The sequence below is a fragment of the Zosterops lateralis genome (assembly GCF_965231275.1).
Source record: "Zosterops lateralis genome assembly, chromosome: 3".
NCBI lineage: Eukaryota > Metazoa > Chordata > Aves > Passeriformes > Zosteropidae > Zosterops > Zosterops lateralis.
The window spans coordinates 46,852,103-46,879,381 of NC_139764.1; the positions used below are offsets into that span (position 1 = coordinate 46,852,103).

The 27,279-nt window shown below is 40.3% G+C and overlaps 1 protein-coding gene across 5 annotated transcripts in view; it reads right to left on the minus strand.

Moving 5' to 3' along the window:
- LOC310907744 (SAM and SH3 domain-containing protein 1-like) overlaps nt 1–27,279 on the minus strand; it is a 524,902-nt gene that overhangs the window by 7,994 nt on the left and 489,629 nt on the right. For all 5 annotated transcript variants that reach the window (XM_083858181.1, XM_083858182.1, XM_083858184.1 and 2 more), the window contains 9 exons: nt 23,513–23,645; nt 19,155–19,501; nt 14,992–15,063; nt 12,502–12,645; nt 10,599–10,734; nt 9,546–9,715; nt 8,230–8,439; nt 7,382–7,532; nt 4,747–4,860 (listed from right to left, as the gene is read on the minus strand). In XM_083858181.1, coding sequence (XP_083714307.1) covers nt 4,747–4,860; nt 7,382–7,532; nt 8,230–8,439; nt 9,546–9,715; nt 10,599–10,734; nt 12,502–12,645; nt 14,992–15,063; nt 19,155–19,501; nt 23,513–23,645 — 1,477 coding nt within the window. The remainder of the gene's footprint in view (nt 1–4,746; nt 4,861–7,381; nt 7,533–8,229; nt 8,440–9,545; nt 9,716–10,598; nt 10,735–12,501; nt 12,646–14,991; nt 15,064–19,154; nt 19,502–23,512; nt 23,646–27,279) is intronic.

The following is a 27,279-nucleotide window of genomic DNA, read 5'->3' on the forward strand; positions in this document are numbered from 1 at the left end:
GAGTTTGAAAACCAAGGTATCTAGAAAACTAGCAAAGAAAATGGAGGTTACATTCAAAGAGATGAAAGGAAAACACTCCCATCAAAAAAAGTTAAAATCAAGGTGAGCCCGTAAGGACAAATGCGAGCACACAGCAATTCCTTTCTCAGAAGCTGCATTGTTCACAGTTCAACTCAAGCTAAATATCACCATTTCCCCAAAATGCTAATAGACACATCCCACACTGAAGTTGTCTCTGCTGGTGCTACCTTGAGTCCAGGTAAATCAGAGAAGTAGGAGAAAGAACTTCTCTGTCTGCACCTTTCCATGGAGCTAGGCCACCGCCTTCTGAAAATAACTTGCAATGACATTAGAAAGATGTGTAAGAAATGTTACATTCATTTTTTAGTGCCTCCAGGTGCTAATGGTAATATTTAATAAGCATGGAAAGGAGTGTTCTCTTTCCATTATTCATATTTGCCTGCACAGGCCTGATTTGTGCAGTAATTGACCCTACTGTCTGGGACAGCTCATGCTACAAAATCCATGTGCCTTCTTTTCAATCTGATATATTGATCAGGGGTTACACTGTTTTCAGGAAAGCCCACTCAGGAACCTCAGCACTACAAGAAAAGTTGTGCAACACCCTACTGCTGTGCAGTATAAGCTCTTGCTGAAGCCAAAAGGGTATTTAGTAAGCAGCATTTAATTTCTTTAGAAATAGGGTATGTCTGTGTAAAGCCTGAGAATGAAAAAAAGAAACGAGGAACAGAAAAATGAAGGGAAAAAAAAAACAACCCCCAAAACCAACAAAGAAACAGAAATTTTGTGAAAGTAAAATCAAATCTTTAGTTCATTTTAACCCTGTCAGGCATACATATACAAATGAGGTGAGAATGGGAGAAAGTTCAAAATATTTTTTCTATAACATATATAACCAAACATGCAGTCTTTAAGCTCTCTGCTTCAAAATGGTTTAAAAGATACTGCGGGGTTCAATGCTATTGCTTTGTACAAAGGACAGTAGCTGAGAATGTAATTTATTTTAATGTGATTTAAGTGAAGTGCAATATCAGGAGGGGAGCTATGATTTATTTTTCTTTTTTCATCTATTCCTTCCGTCCTCCTGACTGTCAGGTATAATTTCATTATGCTTCTGAGACACTGGAACAGGAAGGTAATATTTCCTGAAAACAGATTTTTAAATATATTTTAAAGCTGTTTTCACAAAGTGGAGAGTTTTATAAATAATGTCCACAAATGCAACATTCTCTACCTTAAGAAAAAAAAAAAAAAAAAAAAAAAAAAAAAGGAACACAATCTGAAAGGGTTAAAGGTATAGCTAGTAAAGTTTAAACCACATTTTTATTGTTAGGATTTTTGATAACTCAGTCTTGTGAACCCCTGGTACAGTTATGCAGTCTAATGCCTTTCATAGGGCTGTAAACCATAGAGGCATCTCTGATTCAAATTGTGTTGAAGGACACAGATGTCTGGGTAAAAAATAAGACTACAAAGATGGTCCTTGCACAAAATGAATACAAAGCTTGTATTATTTCCAGGTTCAGTTCAAGCTACAAGCAATACTTCAACTCTTCCATTGGATGTTATGGTGCAATTCTTGCTAAACAAAGCACTGTCCAGCTCTCACAATTCTTCTTGCTATTACCATACAGGGAAGGAACTTTTCCATTCCTCATCATCATCTGCCTCAGAAGAGAGGGGACTATCCTGGGTAATCTTTCTGGAAGTACCATAGCTACAGCAAAAAATTTTCAGTGTTTCCCGTAGTATTTTTTTCCTTATGGAAAAGGGTCCGCAGAAATTTAAGTATTCAAAACGAGACACAATGCAGTGTCCAAATCCCAGATTTTATTAACTTTATTTTGGCATTGCTTTCTGTAGCTGTATTTTGGGTGTATTTCACACTGCTCTGTTGACACAACAAAGATGATGGCACCTTAGCCAATACTGGCCTCATTGCTTTTTTTATTCATTACAAACTAGTAGAAATGCACATTACATTAGGCAATGTGGCCACCTGTTCTTTTGCTTCCTTTTCTGACTAAGCAGAACTGACTGCTGAAGTGCTTAGGTTGCCTGTCTGGTACTATGGGAATCTGGGCATCAGTTTCTGAACAAATCAGAGAACACCCTTATCTCAACCTGATAAAGGCCTGGTTTGTCTGCTCATTCAAGTCTGCACATTGCATGTGCAATTCTCATCTCTTCATATGCCCTTGGAAAAAGCTTCACAACAGAACAAGTAAAGGTTCAAAGAAGTCAGGCATAAACAAGGATGGGAATGATCTATAGGGAATAATTAACAGGCCTTCTCAGAGTAGCAAAGAAATGACTTGGGAAGAAGTATGACAGAGGTCTATATACAGATACTGTTAGGTATGGAGGTTCTAAGGAGGACCAGGGATGTTCATAAAATGTTTCAGGAAAATCGATGAATGCCAGTAAACAGCACCCAAATTTTGAAGTCCTTAAATGAATCACTCCCCAAGACTGTCCTGGGAAGTATCAAATACGCAGGCTCTGTTCCTATACCATTCTCTAGCTATCTGCTTCTGGCCAGTCCTGTGTGAACCAGATTTCTGATATGGTTTCCAAATGCACCTCAGACTATCGATGCCTGCACACAAAACAAGCCAATAACTGCACCACTGTCACAGGTCTAAGGGACAGCTTGCTCTCTCTGCCCTGTTTCTATATGGACTAATTGTTTGATCATGGATGGTTACTGCCTGCTCTGTGTTTTTTTCTGTCTAACACTGGAGAAGTCACATGCTCCCTGCTCTCTGTGAACTGAAATAAAACCACAATGCTGCTGTAAGTACACTGTAGATACCTAAGAGAATATCCAAGAGAATATCTGCAGTGGGACGTAGAAAATTACTCACAAAAGATACTCTTCTATAGTACATAGCAAACCATTTTCTAGCCAAAATATAAGAGCACCTCTGAAATCTTGAAATGATGCCCAAAGATCCAGTGTCAGCCCCAAACTGGACACTGTACTAGTCATAAAAATATTATGCATAACCATTCCTCAGAAAATCTGAAGGCTGGTTTCTTCTCAGAATGCACTTGCCCTTTATGAAGTGCAGATCTGAACATTATGATATTTATGCCAGACAAATGACTATCCTAAATAAGAACAGAATGTATTTTGAAAAAAATATGCATATAAACAACTATGGCCATGAACTTTGCAAAGAAGGTGGAGTATTTTTCAGATTAAATAGCCTTGACAAAATCTCTGAATGAATCAAATCTTCTTTTCATAATGGTATTCAAAACAAGCACTAAATGCATTTGTGAGCAAAAATGATGCAGAAATGCAGCAAGTCATACATAAAAACAATATAAAAATCATCAGCATTTCATATTCTGGAAACCTCAGACAGAAATATTAGTTTAAATCTAAGTATCCAACCAAACAGGCAACGCCAATTGCTTTCTAAAGGTTTTATTATATTGTTAAAATAAGGAAAATGTACAGGCAGCACTTTTAACTTCAGTGTTACAGCTATCATTATGATTGTACTTAGAGATAAAAAAAAGAAAATTGTCATATATGCCATTTATTTAGCTATGATTCTATTCCAGTATGACTAGTGATTGTGGATTCCTATTCAAGAAAAAAGCCTCTCCACTTTCAGAAATTTACTATACTGTCAATTTCAAGCATTCAGCTTCAAAGCAAATTGCAATTTTCTTCAATAAATGGTTATTTTTAGTGGCGGACTAACAGAAAATGCACATATTAGGAGAAGGATTCTTAGCTCTTATTTTAAATTGGAAAAATGGCCACTATAAGGGGTGTACAGAATCTGTTTATACTGTTCTTGGTTTCTTATTTATGGTGAATGTTATCAATGAATCCAGGCAGTCTGAGGCCAAGATATGGCTCAAATGCTCAGAGTGAAAATGCCCAACTCAAATCCATTTCAACTCTTCTAGGATTTCATCCTAATGACAAGTTTAGACCATCCCTGAAGTAAAACATGCTCAAGTAGCACTATAACCTGTTTTTTTCGGATCAGAGACAGCAATCTCTATTAACATCATCTGTCTTGGTAATTTTTAAGTGCATCACCTCACTCTGATGCAGGGTAAGGCAATGGGAACTGATATCGTTAGCATTTTTTTCAAAGTTTATTATTTCCTTGACAACTTCTGAGTAATTTAACTTTCTAGTGTTCATACACTAAAAGATCCTAAATCCCTGCAGCTGGGTTCTGATCAGAGGACAATGCAACATGCAACCCAAAGCAAACAGAAAAATATGGCTGAAAATAAAGAATACTTTTTCTTAACAGCTTTTGTATGGATTCAAAAGAAATACTCCTAATCCCAGTAAAGTTCAGAGACTTCTCCATTGGTGGTCTCTTAGACTTGAGCCATCAGTGTGCAACCAGGGCAAGCCTCATGAGGCACAGTGGCATAAGGATATGACTGGGAGTGGAGAAGGGAGGGGAATGGCAGTGAGAAAGACTGTTGCTTTAGGGACACAAAACTAAGACTCTTTGTGAAATGGGATCTGGTTCCTACTAATGCAAATAAATAAATAAATTAGCAATAAGGTAGCAGTGAAAACCAATGGCTCAAGCCAAGAGGGAAAGAGGTAGAGCAAAGGACAAAGTCAAGCAGGAAAGTAGCTTGTGTTAGCTAGGAACAGGAGCAGAAGTATATGAGCTTATCTAGTGAAAAAAAAAAGACTGCAGAAACTATAAGGCTCGTTGCTGTCACCATTACCATTCTCCAGGTTTTCACTGCTTTCGTAGCAGCCAGAATCCCGAGGAGAGCATCCGGTTAGGCCTTGGCCTTCAATGAGAAGTTTCTCCTGAGATCCTGACTGGTCGCTGTTACCTAAAGGATGTGAGAATACAGTGAAAAACAGGCAAACAGAAAATGCAGCTGAACTTCTCAACCTTCCATTTCAAACACCATTATCTTGTGTGTCCAGAGAAGAGCAACACAACTGGTGAAGGGTCTGGAGCACAAGCCTTATGAGGAGTGGTTGAGGGAGCTGGGAGTTTTGAGCCTGGAGAAAAGGAGGTTCAGGGGAGACCTAAATGCCTTCTAGAATTGTACTGTTGTACAGCCAGGTGGGTGTCAGCCTCTTCTGCCAAGCAACAAACAATGGGACTAAAGGAAATGACCTCAAGTTGTGCCAGGAGTGGTTTAGTTTGTGAATTAAGAAAAATTTCTTCACTGAAAAGATGGTCAGGAACTGGAACAGGTTGCCCAGGGCAGTGGTTCAGCCACCATCACTGGAGGTATTTCAAAGATGTGTAGATGCGGCCCTTAGGGACAAGTTTATTGGTGGATTTGGTTGGAATTGCTGTATCTAAAGGTCTTTATCAACCTAAATGATTCTAAGATCTTTCCTATTGTATTACTTATATCAGAAAAGACTGAGCATTAGGAAAAGCCATCACAAATGTTGTAAAGATTTATCCCATTTGGTAATTGATTAACAACATCCTCAGGAAAAGAGTGAAGGAGCAGCATGATACACAATGAAAGCAGAATGGAATTCCTGTGCTCCTCAGCTGCCTTGGGGCCAACTTCTGCAACTTACCACCACAGAAATTTATTTAAAATGATTATGTCAAACTTCTTTCTAAGACTCAAAAAAACCTCCAACACCCAAACCAAAAGAAGAGCTGAAAAGAACCAAATCAAGTGAAAAAGAATAAAATCCTAACTCTGAATTACCTTCCAGAAGACCCGGAGGAAGAATTAGGATTGAGTCCAGCACATTAGATACTGTCCCCTAACAAAGGATGAAGGGACATGAAGGAGACTTATGGTGCCAATTCCTTCCTTCCTTGGTCTACGTAAAAAGCCAATACTCAAGTGTGGGCCATCCAGCTTGCATACACTGGATTCCACGAATTTACCCAGAATTTTTGCCAGAAATCATAATTTGTAAAGAAGCTAAATCTGGAGCTGAAGATACGGAAAACCAGTGTCATGATACAAGAATACAGTTTATGCTGTGGTATTTTTTTTACCCCTGCAATAAAATGCCAGAAATGGTTACTCCAATTCCTACTCTCAGCACATGACAGGTAATTATGGGGTGGAACTATGTGCTGTTGCCCTTCCCAGATTCCATCTGACTGGTCCCCACTTCTCTTTCTCCTTGTCATCCTGACTTGCAGCTGGAATTCGTACTTTCCAACCACCAAATCTTTAAGTTTGTGAACCAAAATTGAAGGATCCTGAAAAAAATGATGACTTCAAGGAGTTTAGCATTCTAAATAGGTCTGCAAATAATGAAGAGAAGCTCATCTTAGGTGACAAAAAGCTACTCTGATATAAGTGAAAAGAAACTAATTCTGCAACTGCAACTTTATTGGAAGCTAGAGAAGGGCAAGGAAAGAGTGGATGTCTCTTTGGGAAATGAACAAGAAAGCTACACAGGCCACACAGCACTGTCTAAAGATATTCACCACACATATTGCTGTAATTGAATTAAGCATTTCCCACTTAATAACAGCTGTTTAAATTGCTGCTATGGCAGTTTAAGCTAAAACATAGGAATTTGCATGGAAGCAGCTGAGAAAACCTTCACACAATGCATTCTACTGACTCTGCTTGTTGGATACCAACCTTCTACTGACACTTGGGGATGAAGGGTAAATTCAGTACTGTCTTAGGTTGTGGCAGCTAGGCTCTGCTTATTCTTGTGCAGCAAAGACACCCTTGCATTTGAGTGCCATGGCTTATTCCACTTTTCCTTGTCTTTGCAACTACTTGCCCAAGACCATGTGCTCAGTGAGCAAAACTGCACTGTTGTACCTAGATAGGTGGGTTGCTGTTTTTCACTCTTTGCACTTGACTGATATATTTGCTCCCTTTGAAAATTGCTGTGTTGTCATATAGACAACCTGAAGCTACCTTTACAATCCTGCAGCTAACAGACCGAGAAGCAAAAGCATATGCAGATTAAATTAATACACATTACACTTCACAGCCCTCTGGGTTTTGATTTTTTTTACTCTTGATAATCCTAATCCCTTCCCTCTAATCTGAAAATTTCTTCTTTCCTATTCTCTATGTCTCAGTCTCCTACTTTGAGTAGGTTATCTCAGGATTTATTCTTGAACATCAGTATTCTAAAGTGTTATGTATTGTACACTTGATATTAATTAAATAAGTTGGGTGGCAAGGCTTACATGAACAGAGCAATTCCAGCAGAACAAAATAAGTCTTAAGTCACCCCTCAAAAATCTAATGTTACACAGGATTACCCTGGAAATAACTATATTAAGAAAAAAAAAATAAATCAAAATCCTGGAACAAGTTTTCTGCTTTAAGGGGTTCACAAGGTTCTTGGCAGAGCTCTAGTAAAACAGAAAACCTCAAACATCCCACGTACTATCATATTCCTGAAGAAGTTCCACTGCTGTGAGGAGAACAGCTCTGTGCTCAGGATCTCGGATGTTCAGTTCATCCAAATCTTCTTCTTCTAAAAGCTTAAAAGTATCCAGATCTTCATAACCATTGAACAGAAAAGTGGGCATGTGCTCCTGCACAAAAAGAAAAAAATAAGAAGAGTGGTAAGATAACACATTTATTCAACTTATTTTGTCAATAAAGATACTAAAAGAGATTTTTGCGACCAGCAAGAAAAGCAGTAAGTTAAGTGCAAACTGGTGCAAAACAGCAAAATTATAGTATTATAGTTTGCATGAACACTGCTCTGAATTCAGGGAGGTAGCTGTGCCAGAACTGGAACACTGCACGTACTGTTGTGTTTGGAATGCAGTGTATTAGATGGCCTGGGTATCATGGTACCTGAAGATACAACATGGCATGGCTCAGTATCAGGGGAGAAGTATGAAGGGTGAATGACAGCCACACCAATTTATCCCAAGCACTTCTGAATAGAAACATGAAAAAAAAAGTCCACTTTGAAGACAGGGTAACTATTGTTATTTTACACTTTCTGCTTGCATCTGGAGTGTGCTAGCCTGTGGTCATACTGTGCAATGACTTAAGGTGCCTGAGTGCACATGACTCACAGCCTGTGACATTTTATCTAGCCTGACAGGCAGTTCTGCCTGGCTTCAGCTATTTTCACTCTGCAGCTAAGACCTGATTATCTCATAAGCCTTAGGATTATGAATCTGGTGTGCATTTTCCAAAACTAACAACTTCAAAGGTGTGGTTCCTTTCCTGCAACCAAAAGTGAAAAGGGTAAGCAGAGAGAGAGGGAATTAGGACCTTCAAATTGATGCGATCCAAGAGATCCTCAACTGACTTGGGCTGGGGTGGTCTACTTTTTCGACGTCTCCTGGTGGGCCGCTTCGGCTTCTCTTCCTCTTCATTTAACACATCCACATAGATAAATTTGAAGGTGCCAACTTTGTTGTTCAACAGACCCATCCAAGTGCCCATGGGGGGTTTGCTGATTATATCAATGATGTCACCTTTCTGCAGACCAAAGAAGCAAGAAAGATATTTAGATTTCTGACAGACATTTAAGCAAACACATGCACTTAGATTTCCATGTACATGGGATGGACAACACATTTCAGTTTTCAAAAGGTTAATCACAGCTTTTGCAAAAATGTCTGCTTATGCTTGTTTTACAAATGGAAGAAAAACGTATTAGGTGACATGCCTCAGACAACAGAGCAAGCCAACAAAAGATCCTGGAAGGGACCCAACTGTCCAGATTCACAAACCTGCTGACATCTCTGTAGAGCATCAGTGCTGTGTGGTACAAAAGTCTCTATGCTTGCAACTACCTGAAGTTGGTGCAAATAAGAGCATGCTCAGTACGTATGTGCAGAATTTCAAATCAGATCTGAGTAAAGGAAGCCAATGCAGAAGGAACCAATAAAGTTGATTTTCCTAACGTGCTGCTGACTATAACAAAGAAATGGACACACAACTGCCTTTGCATGCCTCAAGAGATTACCTTACATATGTCAGGTTTAATAGGAATTAGCTGCCCGTGGAATTTTAAGTAATGAATGTAAGGAGTCAGATAGTTTGAACTGAATGCAGCACAACTAAAAATAATCAAAGCTGATATCCAGAAAGTTAAAGGGGGGAAGACCACTCAGTTAGCAAAGTATTTCAATATTAACTCAAACCAAGTTATATTAACTGAAACGCCTTTAAGAGACATTGTGTGCAGGTGCATGCACATTTCTTCCAAGAGTTCTGAAAATTTTTCCACTGAGGATTATTTCATTGTGGCAGACAAAGTATTTTTCCAATCTTTCAAGCAAAACCTTTGCAAAATGGAAATTAATTCATGGCACAACTTTAATTTTCCAGAAACTAAAGACTCAAGTGTCTTTCCATGGACAGAAACAGAGAAACACCACTACTTATGTTCTGTAACATTTTGCTATAATTCTAACTACTATATAAGGAAATCTTAAATGTAGAAGACAGGTTAAAGGGCTTCAAAAACACATATAAATTCATTAAAAGATTAAGAACGCTATAGTTATTGTAAAAAGATCTTAATTTAGAACTTTGGCAAAATAAATGTTTGACTCCTTAAAAACAGATATAGCTGGTACCTTGAGCTTTAGAGAATCTGTATCATAAGGGCTTGGAGTAAAATCAGTGTGAACTCTGGCTCTTCCACAAAAAGGTCCTCTGTAAGGAGGCTCTTCATCATCACCATCTTCTGATTTCACACTCTCCCTGTTGCTGGTTGAGGAATCTGTTGTGCTCACTGTCTGACCACCTGTGTGAAAGACACAGTATCAGTTCACAAAACAGCTTCTTTGCAAAGAAGCTTCAGAAATAGAGGCAAGACAGAACATAGGTCTTCTTTCCACAGAGCATGGTAATCAAAATTAAAAGTCCTTAAATGCTTCTATTTCTTATACACGCATGTGGATAGGAGAGTTAGCAAATCTACTTTGCACTCCTGCTTTCCTGAATTCACCCCCTCAATACTTAACCAAGAAGCTGTTTAACAAGTGTCTCACCTATGGTACATCACAAGAGATTGATGACATCTTTCTGGGAAGTTTTGCTCACAAAACTTTTGTGAGAACAAGCTCCTAAACCTGCAAGGGGGTGCCAGAATCCTTCTCAAGTCTGGAAATTTGGCCAATAGTGTAGCAAGTTCACATCATGTGGGTTCCATTTAAGCTGTTCTTTGCAGAGACAGTCTAAACTAGACAGTATTAAATACTACTCTTCCTTTAAGTAGTTAATGATAGAAACTCAAGGTTTCTCTTGAGAGAGGGTGGAAGCCCCATCTGGAGTGCTCAGGAGAAATTCAGTGTAAAGATGAGCCTGTTTACTACTTGACCAGTAGTAAACAGGTTCATTATTACATTACATTTATATTAGAATATTTATATTGTAATAGCAGGACCCAGCAGACAGAAAGCAGGATTTCACTTTTTCAGGGTTATGTATAAACATAAAGCAAAAAAACCCCCTGTCTTTGCACCAAAGAGCTTATAGTTCTTTGCAAACCCTTAATGACTAACCCATGAGCCTTTCCACGTTTTAACCACTGTTTCTGCTTTGACCTTCTCTGATTCTGCTTAGGGTGGAGATCTCTGCTCCCTAAAGCCACAGAAATGGAGCAACACAATTACAACTGAACTTACTCATTGAGCTCTGACCGCTTAAGGAACTCCTCAGGCTCTCCACTGAGCCACCAGCTTTCAGCTTGGGTTTGTCCAGGGAGTCAGTGTCTGGAGGTGGCGACTGCGGGGAACCCGGCACAATCCCAGGGCTGGACTCCTGAAAGGGATTGGACCATTCAAGTTTGATAAATGAACACAGGCACTGACGAGAGCTGCTTGTCCACCCCCAAGGAAAAAGACTCTGTTTTCCTGCTCTTTACCAGACAGGCTGCAAACTTCAATCTACTTATTTAGCAGTACCCAGCTGTGGTAGAAACTCCACTTTATTAGGCATGATAGTGGTGATGGGAGCAAACAGAGGAGTCTGAAAAAGCTAGCATTGTAAGCAGAAAAAAAAAACCCCTTACACAAAACTCTCAATTCAAGGGTTTTCATGACACATGGTATTTTTGTCAGTGTTCATTTGCAAATGAACTAGTGCCAAATTCAGGTTTCCAAATCAGGATTTTGTACAAAGATGAACACAAACAAATCAGACAATGCAAGTGAGACATGAAGCAATGTTTTTGGGTTCTTTAAACAAAAGAACTGCAAGCAAGTAGCTTGCATACAAGAGTGTTTTGTGGAGATGTATGGCCATAAAACTTTTAGATGAACACAATTATTTGCATGCTGCAGAATCATTAGGAAAATCTCATCCCAGCATATGACTTCAGAGGTAAAGTCAATCTCAGAGAGAGTGACACAGAGCAGAAGTATTGCTAAATCACTGTAAAGCAATTTCTTGAAGGATCCCCTTTTTTAGGGGGAGACTTTGCAGAAGCGCACTGTAAAGCCAGTCAGACACCAAACCATCTTCTTATCAATATTAAATCATGTTACATCTTAAAATATTTTAATTTTACATTTAAATTAAATAACCATAAGTGTAGCACTGCCCTGGTAATGAATAAGTAGGCTGATAAACAGTTCTGCAGGAAAGGGATTCTGTTGTCACAAAGCACAGCATAACACTGGCCACATTTCTGCTTCTCTTGCTGCCTCTGGATTCTTCAGTTTGGGGTTGTTACTATGAATGTTATGAACTGCTCCTTTTACAGGCATTGTGGCTTTGCATTAAGAGCAAAACTTCCATTCCCCATTTCCCAGGACTGCGAGCATCCCCCGCGAGTGGTGCGAGCCCACTTGGGGGCGGTGTTAACCAGGAAGAGCTCTGCTTTCCCAGTGGCTTTCCAACCCATTCCTTACACAATCCGAGTGGCAAGCTCGGCTTCAAACAAATGCCGAAGATTTTTGACACTCCACTAAAGGAAAAGGGAGAAAGACAGCAATTGTTTCTAGCCCACTTCAATTCAAAGCCTAATTTAGAACTAATGTACTTCAGATTTGCCTTTAAGAATAGACTATAAAAATCTGTAATGAAAGAATAATAGGAAAATCTGCTGTCAGATGACCCTTTTCTGACTTGACTGTGCCTCTGTTTTAATGGGCTGCTGCACAGGGCAAGCTGTGATGGAGAAAAGACCTGTAATAGCAGAGAAGAGCTGTGTATGTGAAGTTATGCTGGGAATTTAAACTAGGGTGTAAATTGCAGATTAAATATATCACTGTGACCCTGTGTCACAGACTGGTTCCCTTAATAAATGATGATAGAAAAGAAATAGAAATAGAGAGTGAGGTGTGTAGTGCCATCAACGGCAGACGTGTGATGAGCTACTTAAATGAAAATCTGAAAATGGATTTTCCATGGTACTGCCATCTATAGGAAACCATTTCACAGTGAGGGATTTTATAAGAACATAGGAATAAAGTCACACCACATAATCATATTAGAAAATTCTTCAGAGATACCTTGATGCATGGGAATCAATACTGATTATCACTTCTACATTATTAAGTGGATTCCACCGCAGCCCTTACATACCTGCTCAGACAAAGAGCTGCTGTATTTTTTTGACATCCTTTTCTTCATGGTTTCTTTTACAGACTTCACCTTTTTGCCCAGAGATATACGGGAGGCAGAGGGTGATTTGATCACTTCTTTATAAACAAAGTCTCCTTCTTTACCCTGCAAAATAAAACAGGGCTTAAGCCTTTAAAATAGAAGAACCATTTTTTTTTCCCTCAGCCAGCAGTTACTGCAGAGGTGTCCAGGTAGACACAGGACAGCAGCACAGTGTCCTGTTGCCTGCTCCAAATTCACTGTTGAGGCCTTGTGCAAACCACTGCAGCAGTCCACTGCAGCTTACTATTCAGGCCTGATGTGTAAACTTTTTGTGAAAGTATTGTGTGTAGATGTGTTGGGGACTGTTAGGATGCCTTTATCCCTTTGATTTTCAGTAATATTTGATCTGATAGGAAACCGCACGTTTCAGGCTAAGCCTTTCTAACAGGACACACAATAGTTGTGGCTCATGTTGGTCAATACTACAAAGAGTTTAACAGGAATAAAGGTACCTCTGAGATACTAGCCAAATATAGATCTCTGTGTATATAAATATATATATCTATATGTGGATATCTACATTTGGTTACCCAAATTTACTTTTTATTTTCAGACAGACATTCTGCTAACCTCTGTGGTTTTACTATGGACTGTAAAAAAAAAACAAACCCAAAAGCAAACACCACAAAAAAAAAAGTGCTAAATCTATCAACTATGGTAGGTTAAACTTGCACTGCTTTTTTTAAGGCACACAACAAGGTACTGAAGAACTAAATTAGCTGGTCCCTATATAGTGGATGACAAAGACCAGCTGCCTTGAATTCATTTAACCTTTTGTAAACCAGCTTAAATGTACCAAGCACTTACTTATGTCACAAGTACTCAGTTAACATGGATCAGCTGATATTTTACCAAACTTTTATGGTTCAGCCCTTATTCAGACTGTCCAGGCAGGACATGAAACACAGTCTTATGTTCTTCTCTATTTCAGCAACCACTGAGGAATGCAGCTCTATTAGATGTACCCCAGCACCCTCCATTGGCAAGGGTGCACCAAAAATCACAGCACAAAAAAAGGACCAAAATCCATCTGGCCAAAGAGATTGACTACTGAGTTTGGTCACTGAGTTGGTTAAATTTAGCTACAAGACGAGAGCAAACCCTAAAATAAGTGGACATGATATTGTACATTAAAGATTTATATGTATATTTTCTACTTCATCAATGTTCTTACAGAAAGTTTCTCTGAAATTCAACTGATGCTTCATTTCTGACAATACATTATTTTTCCCCTTAAAAGTTGTTCATAATTACAACTTCCTTGGTAATTTTGGTCTTTTACCAGACATTAAGGACAGCTTTCTGCCTAATCTTTTTCGAAAAAAACCTTCTACTTAATGGGCTTATATGTTTTCAAGAAAAAAACCCACTTTGATCCACATATATTGTTCTAGTGCACTGCATTACTCCCACTACTGATGCTCCCAGGGATAAATATAACATCTAGACTTCACACTTTCTTATATTAAAACACATATGATCAAAACAAGTATCTATGTTTAAAGATAAACACTGTAAGTTCAGAAGTTAATTTGTTTATCAATGTTGAAAATTGATGACTAAAATAAGCAAATTCAAGGGTAATTAATGATGTTAAAAAAATAAGACAAAAAAAAACATGTCCAAAAACCTCAGATGACATTTAAAAAAAAAATGCTGGCATACAAAATGGTTGACAATTTAGACTTGATTTAAGTGGACAGAAAAGTTATCAGATACAATGCTGAAACAGAAAAGAAAAACATATATGGGCAAAAGGAAGAAATATGTTCACAATTTCATTTGATATAATGTTCTGGTTCATTTCTGTTTGGTTATTTTTGGCCACAGGCCAACCAACAGTAACAGTGGGATCAACATGAGTAACATAAAATGGAATTAATTCTCAGGGGAGATGTGGGGTTTTTTAAACACAAGAATGCTCTGAGATCAGTTGCGCAGCACAATGGGATCCTGGTCTACTGAGATACAATGAGAAAACTAATAATGAACTTCTTACATAATGACTTCCATGAAAATAATTTGCAGATCTTCAGCGAAGTTAGCCTCATCATTCCAAACAGTAAATATTTTTACCAAGGAAATATAGCAAGCACATGTTTTGCCTTGGGCGATGCTCTGAGGAAGTCCGATATAAGAATAGCCCACAGATGTGCCCCCAGATTTGTGCTTTGATCACTTGTTCCTACCTCTTTACACATACTGTATATAAATACTTGGATATACCCACGCATGGATATGGGTGGGTATGTTATTCTCAAACCTAAGGAAGTTTGAGGTTAACAAAGATGCTCTGTTTTCTTGGATTCCCAAACTATTATTATAGGCCTAAATTACACTTCAGTCTATTATAACTCTGCTGTGCATTTCATTTTATGCTATTTCAAGTCTGCACCTTCTCGAACTCACCATTTGGTCAGAACTGTTTCCAATATGAAGGGAACGATTTGTCAAATCAAATCCTCCAAAGCTACAGGTTCTCTGCAAAAAAAACCACGATAGATAGTTTTATTACCATGATTAGCTCACTTAGAACATCCGTGATTTGGAGAACACCAATTAAAATACAAATGTCTGCAAACATGGAAAGAAACAAACAAACAAAGGGATGAGAGATTATAAATCAGGAAATCTGTTGTAAGACAATATGAGTCTCTCTTTTCCAGAGACAACTCCTTGGCCTAAGGTCTGCTGCTGTTGAGTCATCTACTGCCTACTCCTCTTTTTAAAAAGAAAAAAAGACTTCTTGGTCTGAGGAAACTGTTGATCTTATGCATCAAGTTTTCCAAGATGCTGGCAACTTCATCTCTTCACTCCCATCTGCCTTCACAAGTAAGTCCACAGCAGCACTGAAACAGAGAGCCACCAATCTTCTTTTAAAGCACTGAATAACCTACCTTCTGAATAGCTGCACAGGCTGCATTTCCACTGAAATACAGGGAATCACTGGAAGTCTAGTTGGGTAAGCCCTTGGTAAGAAGAGGGAAAAACCCAGTCCACCTATCCATAAGCACAAATCCATAAGTGTCCCCAGAGACTGAGCAAGCCCTGATTCCAGGTTAGTCACTTCCAGCTTTTTTTTTGCAATCCAAGAGGTAATAAAACCTGACCAATGAACAACCAGCTGCACAGTACTCAAGTAACTGTCCTTGGCAGAAATCTCATGGGGCAATGCAGGGAAATGAAGGTATGGCCATTACAATTAACTTGCATGACTTCTGTGCTCTGAGTATGGTTTTGAGGATAGGCAGATGATGACTATAAGTATTCTTTTCAGAGTCAGAGCTGAGATAAACAGGAGGCAGAAGTGTTTGTGAACTAAAAGTTCTTAAGGCCTGAACTACTCAACAGAGTAACTTCGAAGACAGTTTAAGAATCAATTAGGTATTGATTAGGTATTGGCTCAGACCTTCGAAGGATTGTGAGCCAATGAAAACCCACCACCTGAGAACTACCAGCCCACTTCATCTGTTAGGAAGAAGCAAGCTGTATAAACTGTGACACTTCTTAATAAACAACTAAGAATTCATTCTTAATAAACAACTAAGAATTCATTCTTTTAAAGTAAACGCTCTGCCTGTTCACCACTTAGAAGCAAACATATTTAACTTTTAAAAGGTCTTATTTCTAGCTTCTTGCTGCTTACACCCTACAAACTTGGATGACAGTTTTTGTATCCACTACAACTCTAATGGAACTCCAAGCCAGCTTTGTCTAGGCCCCACAAAGATTAGAGACAATGCTGTGATATAGAATTTTTCTAAGTGTTTTTTTTTCCAGAAGGCAATGTGACTATGGCACAGGTTTTAAAAGTTGTTTTTAGAGAACATTTGAGACCAACCACAAGTAAGAAGATTGGTTTCTAAAGCACAGCATGTTTAGCTAGGAGTAATTTGGTCCTTCTGTGAAGAGCCATTATAACTAATCCTACAGTGTATGGTCAGCTCAGCAATGAAGAGAGGACATCTGGAACTGCTCTGAGCAAACTTGTCTGTCAAACCAGCCAGAGCTCCTCCTAAAAAAGTCTTCTTGGACCAAACCAACTGTTGATTAAAAACTTCTGAGTAAATGCACCTTATTAAGGATGCTTGTTGTTTCACAATGGACCTCCCCACACATTTAAAATTTAATTTCCACCTTCAGATTCCAGTAGGGACCCTGGCAATCCTGCAGCAAACAAAACGTCTGTGGATGAGGAGAGGGATATTCAATGGAATGGTCATGCAATCAAAAATATTATTCTTCTGGGAGAAAAGAAAAACTGATGCCATTTGAGAATTTCATGCATGTCCAGGCCACTGAAACAAATATAAATGACAAAAATGAATGGCAAGGCAAGACAGAGTGACCAATTCCACTGAATACAGAGGTATTGCAATTTCCCTGAGGTTGCAGCAAACAAACATTAAGCATTTCTTGGAAGGAGCATTAGTTGAAGCTTGTCAGTTATTTGCAGTTTCAGGAAGAAGTGCATTGAAAAAGTTAGTAAGGGCAGCAGTTCCCCAATATTTATCCCATTCAAACAAGGCTGGAGAAGCAGCTGAATGAGAATTTCCTCAACTACAACAAAACACTATCCATTTCTTTAACTGTAACTCTGTGATTAAGCAAAAGTCAGAGCAGATGGTTTTCATACTGAAATTACTATGGCAAGACAAGACTAACTTATTAGAAGAACTGAAGAGTTTGTTTCTGTCATCTGTATTTACCAAGACAGTTGTAGAAGGTATTTTTAACTATGGGGCATCTCTAGAACATTTTTGGTTCAAGATAACCTTATTATTCAACCCACAGAAGCAAGAGAAAGGTTTCTCCTATCATTGTAATATCCTTAAAGGAAACAACATCTTCTGAGTACAATGTCTGTAGCAATTAACAGTATCCTGTGAGGGGCAGGGTAAGCAGTCAATGCAGAAGAAACAGTAAAGCTGCCAAGAGAGAATGTTCATGGTATTGGGTAGAAAAAAAAAAATAAATCTGTATTTTGTGGCCAAAGAGCAAAAAATGAACCATGAAGGTGTGGTCACCTCCCACAAGCTATTTAAGGTGACCACAGTTCTTACACCACTCTTATATCTTAAATTAGAAGAAATTAAGCAGAGACCTCTCAAAAAAAACCCCAAACTGTTATTTGAGAGAAAAAGCTGTTTCTACTGTATTGTTTACTGGAATATCTTGCTTAATGTTACAGGAGCACTGCTGTTTCCGTCCACTAAAGTAGGAGGGAATATTGTCAACTAGACAACTGACTATCTGGCTCAGCTTTGGAGATCTGGCATCAAAGGCAAGTTCCTAGGAAACTCAGAATCATGGTTAACGGAACTGTCAAAACTGGGTCACATAGCCAGAAAGCAGCTTTGGATCCCTCTGGAGTGTTCAAATCGCTTAATTTCTCACTGTAAGCACAGTTTCCTCTTTTGGCCACCCCTTGTTCCCTTTCTGTAATGCACTGAGGGAAGGTGCCACCTTCATTCCATGCTAGAAAGGAGGAGCAGTAGTGACAATTCTGATGGTGGTGAGCAGCAAGCAGGAGGACAGTGACTATCTAATGCAAAACTCTCTTTCTGTAGCTGTGTAAGGGTGAATACTGATTGGGTAAGTGAACTGATGAGATGCACTCTGAGAAGGGAAGGGCCAACTGAAGGCAATGACAGCTGAGGAGAAATAGAGCACAGTTGAGTAACAGTACTCCGTTACTCTGAAAATCTTGTTCATCTCTTGGTACTCCTTGAAGAGAATACTGTCTCCCAAAGCATCATAAAGAACGTATTTATAGCATCTCAAACCTCTGTTTGCTGGTGATCGCTATTTCTGCCCTAGGTGAATTAAAAAAGCAGAATTTCGTCATATTTCTCTCTCTCACTGAGTTATTCTGTACATACAGAAATGGCAGACTCAACAAAACTTTTCTCTGACAGGATAAGGTCAAGCTCTTCCCTTATACCTGCATTACAGTGCTTACGAGTTTCTAGTGGCAAAGCAAGCAGAAGCACTGAATTTTAGTTAAAAGTACAAAGCAGAAAGTGTTCGCTGCAACCTCACAGAAATTGGAAGACCACCTTCATGGCGACTCTTTGACTCACAGACTTTTGGTGGATTCTCAAGAGAACCCTTTTAGTACAGCGATCCACTGTGGCAGCCCACTTCCTCTTGGCCTCCTCATCCTCCTCCAGCAGGCATCTCCTCAAGTCCTGCTTCTCGGCCTTGCTCAGGGTCCTGTCAGTAACGGGACGCACCAGCTGTGAGAGGTTGAGGTGACTGTACAGGCTTCTCTCCACCACATAGGTGATATTGAACTCGCTGACAGAGGTGCGCCCTCGGAGCCTTCTGTTTGGGAAGCCACAACCTCCACCCCCTTTCGTTTTGTGCCGCAGTAATTGTAGGTCGCAAGTTGTGGGGGGTGCTCCTTTCCTAGCAGGGCGCTGGCAAAGAAAAGCTCTGGAACAGGAATAGTTAGTATCCATTTTCTTCAATCGGATCTGCTTCCTTACACTCTGAATCTCCTCCAGGGACACCAGAAGATGGTGCTTGTGCCTGTTGCTGTCATAAAAGCAAATGCTTTCTGTACTTACCCCGTGGCTCAGTGAGCCGAGGCTCTTCTTCATTTCCCCATCTGTCAAGGAGCAGCAAACTTTCTGGGACTTCTCCTCTTCTGGGTAAGAGAAAAATGTCCCAAGTTTCTTGGGAGGCTTGATAAGGCCACGGCTATCAGTTTTGCTGAATGTCTTCACCAGCTTCCGGTTGGCTCCCCAGGTATCAAGACTGCTGGATGAGGGAGAAGTAGTGAGTGAGTCCGAGTCATCCTCTGGCTGCTTTTCACAGGAACTGTCAAAGTAGAATTGCTTCTTGTGAACTCCAGAGTAAAGTGCTGATCTGTCATCCAGTATAGGAGAGTTGTCAAGTGAGTGCTCTTCCACACCTACAGGGAGCAAAAGCAGCATAATACTTGTCATTGTTCATAATTCTCTAAGATGTTTCCCTGTAGAGTCTCACTGTATTTATTCAAGATGTTACCCACTTAAATTGGAAGAAAACGATTTTTGATGTAAATTGCTCAGAAGTTATTTTTGAGTGGATAAACCTGAAGCAGTTCCTTCCATTTGTGAAGTGAGAATGCTGAGATTAGTTAACAACAAACTGAATACAACATCCTGTAAGTAAACTTCATTATTTTAAGTCTTCTCTCTTTCATCTGCAGCTAAGAACACAGATGCTCCCACTAACGACCCCTTAAAAGCTGGAGCTGGGATCTGTTTCTTATATTTTTTTTCTGACACTTGCATATGATGGTCAGCTCTAGCAAGTCTATAATAGGTCAGAGGTACACCTAGGTATTAAAACCCAGACGAGTATCTCTCAGGTCCATTTTTACAACATCTAGTGCTACTGTGGCTCCAGAAAGAAGTATTTTTTGCAGAAACTTATGGAGCTGAACTCCAGGATGAAATTTAAAGTTCTGGAGTTTTGATGAGGGAAGAGACACCAGTTTTAATCACACAGAATTTATTTAGCAGATGCAAAAACAAAGAAGTAGGTCAAACTGCAGATGTGCCAATTTCAACAGTGTCCTGGTAATGAAAGAAACACTTAGTTTTCACCAAATTTTTCCAGAAAATATTTCACAGGAATATTTTGCAACATAAGTATTGGACATGGCCAGGTTTCCTTTTTGGAGTGGAGAGAGGGACTAAAGAAATTGAAACTGCAGTTCCTTTTAACATCTATCATATAAGAAACTTTTCTCTGGTGTTTTCTTTTGAGCAAAGTATTGGCACAGGTTTTAGATGTAGTAACAAGGTAAGAGTCAAAAAAAAGTACATATCCTCCTCTGTCTCCCTGACAAATTTCACATCATTCATAGCTATGGATCACACATGCACACATACAAATACATTGCATTTATTTCTTGCCAAAATAAATTTCTTAATGACCTAACTTTGCTTTCATCTTTGCTTGCTTCCACAGTCTTACAGCAGAGCTAAATTTGAACTGTTACCAAAATGTCTACAATTTACTAAATTGGCTCATTCAATAACATGGGACACCTTTTACGATGACAGATTAGAAGCCCTGTATAGGATTCCTGCCTCACCTTCAGTCCACTCTGTTGGCAAAATATATTTGACATGCATTTGTTGAACCCTAAGATGCTATTTTACTATGATAAAGCTTATCATGACACTGAAGGAATGGTGGATCACATCTGACATGCAACTTTCACTCTTGAGAAATTTCTTGGGGTAGGTTTGTAGATTGGAGTCTTGTTTTGACACCACTTTCCCTGGACTGTCCAGCTTTCTCTTCTTCCCCTTCACATCTTAATTTGAACAGAAAATAGACATTCTCCTGAGACCAAGTATGTACTGATAAACAATTTTAGTCCACTATGTAAATATGTTTTTAAACAGCTTGTAAAATATGCATTGTGTTTGAACACTGTAACAGATGTTATTTGGAGTGAGTCCATGACACAAAGCCATAATGACACAGATGTAGATGTGATGCATTTTTAAGTGCTATATAAGAATGGTGCCCAGGAATTAGGAAGTTTCAGTTATTTGGCTCACTTAGGAGCAGATTAAGACAAAATACATATGGGTTCTGATATTGGCAAATTCTAGTGAGCATCAGCTCAGCCAAATGTATATTCATTGTGATAACAGAGTCAGTAATAGAAATGTGGGAGAAGAATCTGAGACTAGTGTGCTTTTCTTTAAAATCTACAGGAATACATAAGGGAAATTTGGCAAAGTTGCTCTTTGTGAAGAAATTTTTGAGTAGGATTATGCAGAATCTTTCTTCCAGGAAACTGCATGTCAGTTTTCAAAATAAGTCTGCTCTTACACTATACTAAAGGCTGTTGAACATTAATTAATTTATTTAAATTGTACTGATGTACTCAATCAAATATTATAGCCAACTCCCCAAAACCTAGTCACTATGATTTCACATTACTTCATATTCATAACACATATTCAAAGAACCATAGCAACAGCTCAAAAACCAGTCCAGTGAACTGCAGGTAACTTGGAAAGCCAGACAGCAATCCCAAATCTGACCACCCTATTTTTTGTGATCTTGCACAGCCCTCTGACACATCCAATTGGGAATACAGACCTGTATTATGAGAGATTGTGATGGACAACATTTATTAAACACTTTTAATTTGCCAAATGAAAATTTGGGTATAGAATTTCCTGAAAGAAAGTCATAGATATCTACTGCTAAGGCCGACTTGGCTACTTAGCGGGCCTTCAGTTATACAGAAGTTATGCAGAATTAATCTGTGTTGCTATTAAGCAATAACTGCTTCTGCTATCAAGTTTTCCAAGAGTGAATCTACAAAGAAACTCCAGAGTGACAGATAAAGTAATCAGAGAAGCCTAGAGCTAGAGAAGACAGACAGCATATGGAAAAAGAAGGAAAGAGAACCAACCTTTTTTTTTTTATATACAATTACTAGCTCAGTGCTTTTTCTGCAAGGGGCAGGGGTGGAAAAACTCAATGGAAATAAAAACCCTAGAAGGAGTGGCACACTTATGTGGAAGACTGAGGGGAAAAGGAAATAAGGAAGTAAAACACTGTACGAGAGAATACAGAGAGCAAGACAGATACTTAATGTGCTAAAGAGAAAGTCTGGTCCAAATGCAGGAAGGCATCTGCATGCCCAGCAGCCCCTGAGCTGCCTGCTTCTGCATCTGCTCCCATCCCTCCTCCTGGTTGCTCCATGCAGCTTTTCTCAGACTCTAGGGGAGAGGAGGAGGAGGTAGGATTGGCTTCTCTGAGGGCCATCTTTCCCCAGAGCAATGGAAAAATAGTCCTATTTTGTTTGTCCCATCTCAAAATCCACAGTTTTGTTTCCAAGGTATCCCAGCTTTATGCTCACCATATGAGGTGATAAAACCTTTCCAGACAGAGACAGCTGCCCATTCCAGAGCTCTACACTGCCTGTGCCTTTCACACCAGCCAATAACACCATCCATAATGTAGGAGAGGCAGGCTAGATCACAGACTGCCAGCAGCTTCCTGCCACATACGCAAGATACACATGTTCTCCTTAAATGCACTAAGAAAGAATCATACACAATTCTGCTCAGCTCACTGCAGAGCTGAGGGGAATTGGCCATATGATGCTGAGAAGGCCACCAAAATAGAGAGGTGCCCACAATTCCAGTAAGGACTCAAGCATAGCTGAGCAGAGAGGCTCCTGAGGATCACACTCCATTAATGTGAGTGCTCATACATGCATACAGGTCATCGGGAGTTAATGCTGCAGCATGGTGTTCCCAGGGCCTGAACTCTGCTTCCCTTTCCCCACCCTCCTCCTCCCTTCTCTCCCCCTCTCTGTAGGGAGCAGAGCTCGTTCAGAAGCCAAATTGCAGACAAGATCCCCCAGAAGTAGAAGTCACGAGGCAGCCTCTATCCCACAAGAATGTCTGATAGATGTTCTCTATTTTTGCCACAGGGTGATGCCACGTGGTTCAGCTGCACCATCAGCCAGCTGCTATCCTCCAAAAATGAGCAGGAGCTTCACCTGTGTACCACCCAGTGCCTGGGAGGAGGGAGCAGTGTGGTAATGGCTCCACTTACCTCCTTGCTGAGCTTGTGGGGCAGCTGGCTGGGATTGCTCCCAGGCTCGTTCCCTCCCAGCATGGGGCATAAAACATAAGCCAACTTCTAATCTCTTAATGAGGGGCTCTCCAGCGCTGCTCTGAGAATACCAGATCAGCAGTAACCACGTTCTAGGCTGTCACTTTCCTCCTTCTAAAGCTTAAAAATTCAATAACCTAAGGCATGCACAATAGACAAAGCAGTTGTTCCTACCATCCCTTATGAATACTCCACCCTCCCTCCCCAACCCTCCACTTTCTGTCTCCTCTCAAGAGAAACATGTATTCACACAAACAGTTTTAACTACGTTGCTTTTTACCTTCTGTGCTGGGTTTTTTCATTTCTTCAACTCTTATGAGTTTCTTCCTGACTCTGCGAGTAGAATTCACCAGCTTGTGCAACCTCTTAAACTTCACCGACTCCTCTGTTTCATCATCGGATTGTTCTCTTGACTGGCAAAGAAACAAAGGGAATATTAATAAAGCAGTAGTTCCATGGCTTGCTCCTTCAAGTCAAGTTAACCCAGCTCATCTGCTGCATTGTGTCAATGCAGCTCTGTAACTGGTGTTATATTTTCAGCTTGGGTCAGAGAGACACATTTAAATTACTGAGGGTTTTCTTGTTTTCTTTTTTTTTCCTTTTGTAAAAGCATGACATACCATTTTGATTTCTAAATCTGTGCAACGTAAGATCCTAGGCACTGAAATGCATTCCTGCCCTTGTCTTTCTTCACAAGCATTGTGTAATAACTACTTCCACGTCCTCTTCCAGTATGTTTCAGGCAGGGCTCTTTTCCAGGGTTCTTCTTACCATACCAGTTATACTCCCGTGGTTTAGTCAGTCCCTGCTCTTGTCTGGCATCTCAGAACTTGCTCTTTAAACCTGGTTATAAACAGCTTTTCCAAACTGAAGCTCTGTCACTGACGACTTCTCTTTTTTTCCTCCCAATCTTCCCAGAAAATCAAAAACAGCAGCACAAGAAAGGGATGGGAAGGAAAGGAAGGAGGAGACCTCATCTGCCTCACTCACGGACTGCCACAGCTACAAAATATTCCCTTCCTCCTCCCTGCTCCTTACACTCCTCCTGAAGGCTCTCGAGGCTGGAGTTAAGATGGACAGAGCATTCCTCCAGCACTGACCAAGGGAAAACTCTGACCTTTTCAGATATACAGTGCAGTCCATATTCCCCAGCATCCCGTTTCGTTTTGCATCTGATCCAGTATGCTCAGTTCCAGCTGTTTTCCCTCAAGTATCAAACATTACAGAGACAAAAAAAAATTCCCTTCTCTCCAGCAGCAGTGACACAACAAGCTGAAACAATCCATTCCTTGTGAACCAGAAGACAACTTCGATTTTCGAGCCAGATCCAATGTTCAACGTGCTACTTCCTCTGTTTTAATCAGTTCAGAATGTGGAAGGCGGTGGGGGGAAGGGCAGGGAAGGGGAGAGGAGGCCAGCAGGGCTCTCTGGCTTGGCCAGGACAGCCCTGGCATCCTGTGCTGCTGCACATTCCTGCACACAGCACAGGCTCCAGCTGGAGTGCGGTATGGATCATATACCTTACTTTGTTTGCACTCGTAGTCCCAGCCAATTCACAGCATTCCTAATGGTCAGCTCTAAAAACCCTCATGCAACTTCCTGTCAGTGCAACTATCTGCGTTTCCACAGCGTGTTCATCCTTTTTTCTCTTTCTCCTTAATGAAACTTTTAAAAATAAAGATCCCCAAGAGATGCAAGCCAAGTTAAAACAAACAAACAAAAAAAAGCCATCCCCTTCTCTTCCCAGCAAAAATGCTGTGTGCTTATCTGGAGGATGAATAAGAGAGGCCAAACATAAAAAATGCTTTCTACTTTTGCAGTGCATTTAAATACCAGGATGAGGTACTACAGGCAGATGCCATGGGGCAGGACACCCCATTCCAGCTGCACTGGAATGCTTCCAAAGGCGCACACAGTGCCTGACAGAGCCAGGGCAGCTCTGAAAGCCTACTTCTCAGGCATATACCTCACAAGAGCCCCAGAACACACCAGAGCAGGCATACACTTCACAAGGGCCTCAGAACCACACCAGAGCAAACTTCAACAAATTTCTGCAAGGGCACTGTCCATTACCAGTTTTCCACACACTTTGCATTACTCCAAAATAAGGAAGAATACCAAACTGACCACATATGGCAGTAGGAATTGTTATTCTATCATCCAAGAATTGCACAAATGTGTTTATTGTGGCTACAGACTGGCTAGGTAATTAATAAATTTCCTTCGGGAAAAACAGGACTGCAAAGAGTACCAGGGTTGTTTACATCAAGTAAATTAAGCAGCAACATGAGTATTAATTCAGAGATTATGCCTAGGACAACTTAGTGATATGCCAAACAAGACAGACACATTTAGATAAGATGATGAATGGATTATTGACTGTAATCAAGGAGTTCAGTCAAGACTTCTTGGGCCATTAAGTGTATCCTGGCAAGCAACCATCATGCATATTCTGCACTCAAGAGATGTTTATTTTAAATGCAATTACTCTAGAGGATTGCTTTCCATCGTTACTTTTCATACACCCTCAGTTTGCAAGACTACTGTTTTTGAAACTGTGAGCTCTGTAAGACTTAGAAAACCACTTACATCTGGTCCTCCCACCCAGGATTTCACTGAAGAATAAATAGGTAGTCCTAATTTGCACCACTGAAATGTGATAAGGAACTGAGCCCCCTCAGGGTAATGAAGACTCAACAACAACAACAACAAAGAAAGAGCTTTTACAATGTCTGACATTTGCATTCACAAGTACCACAGCAGAAGGAAGTGTCAAAATAGCCTCAGCACAAGGTACTGAAATCAAACTCAAGTGGGTGGTACAGAGGGTGCTCACCATACTTCAAAGTAAATAAAGTCCAATCACAATTAAGTGCCAGCTGCTTTTCCCCAGTGCTTCAGGACTCCTAGTACTCTTTTGAGCTGGGGTCCTCCACAAGCAGTGACAGATCTTTTTTATCACCAGTGCTTTGCAAGTAGGCAAGAACAGGTTGTGCTTTATGGGTAGATGACAGACAAACACAGTCTCCCCTCCAGAAGCCTGCTTCCTATCATACCAGGTAGCATGTGACAGAGAAATCTTCTACAGTGAAAAAGGATGGACAGTAAGTTTATGCAAAAAGGCCTAAAAATTGTGACTACACCAGTGGTGCTGCTCAGGAAACTTCATTGTCAAATAATGCCAATTCTTGAAAATGAATGCATTTTCAGAAAGGGTTACTCTTCACTTGCTTCCTGTTTTTGAATCAACTTTTTAAGAAAGGCCTTGGAATTATCAAAAGTTTCCACTTTGGCACATGGGAAACAGAGCTTAATGTTCCAGCTGAAGCAATGCTTTCTTTTACAGCTAATATTAAACAGAAAACAGAAATGTAAAGCATTCAAGCCATAACCGACATACTCGGAAATCATTGAACTTCCATGCTTTGACTTCCCCAATCCACTCTGCCCCCCCCTCTTGCATGGTGACCGAATTGCTTTTTTTGGTAGCTGTCCCTGACTTCACATGGGAAAATTACCCCAATGTCCCCAAAGCATGTCAGGCTGGGCAAATGGCTTCCTGGACAGCTCTAGCAGCAAGGCCTTGGCACAGGGCTTGGATGTAGCCAGCTGACAGCCCCCTCCTGCTCTCTTCCCCTTCACAGGCACTCCAGAGTGCAGCAGCACTGCAGAAGAGTAGTCATGGTCTGTTACAAAGAGGATGAGTTTACAGGATGCTCAGCCAGAGGCTCTCCGGCACTGAAGGAATCCATGCTGCACCCTGCCCACCAATGCCTCCAGCCCCCGGCACGCGGCTCTTCCACCAGGCCAAGCCTCGGTGTCCTTAATGTGCTGATGAAACAGCCAGAACCCCTCCAGCTCCCTGTGCCCCTGTGCACAGGCAAGGCAGGCCTCTCCCTGTGCCCTCAAGGGAACAACAAACAGATTTGCAGCAGTGCAAATAGGAACAACTTAACTTCCATCTCCTCTGCTCCAAACTTTTCCATCCGAAAGCCCATATGGCTCAACTTTTAATTACTTTGGCTAATGCTGTATGTAGTAACTCTG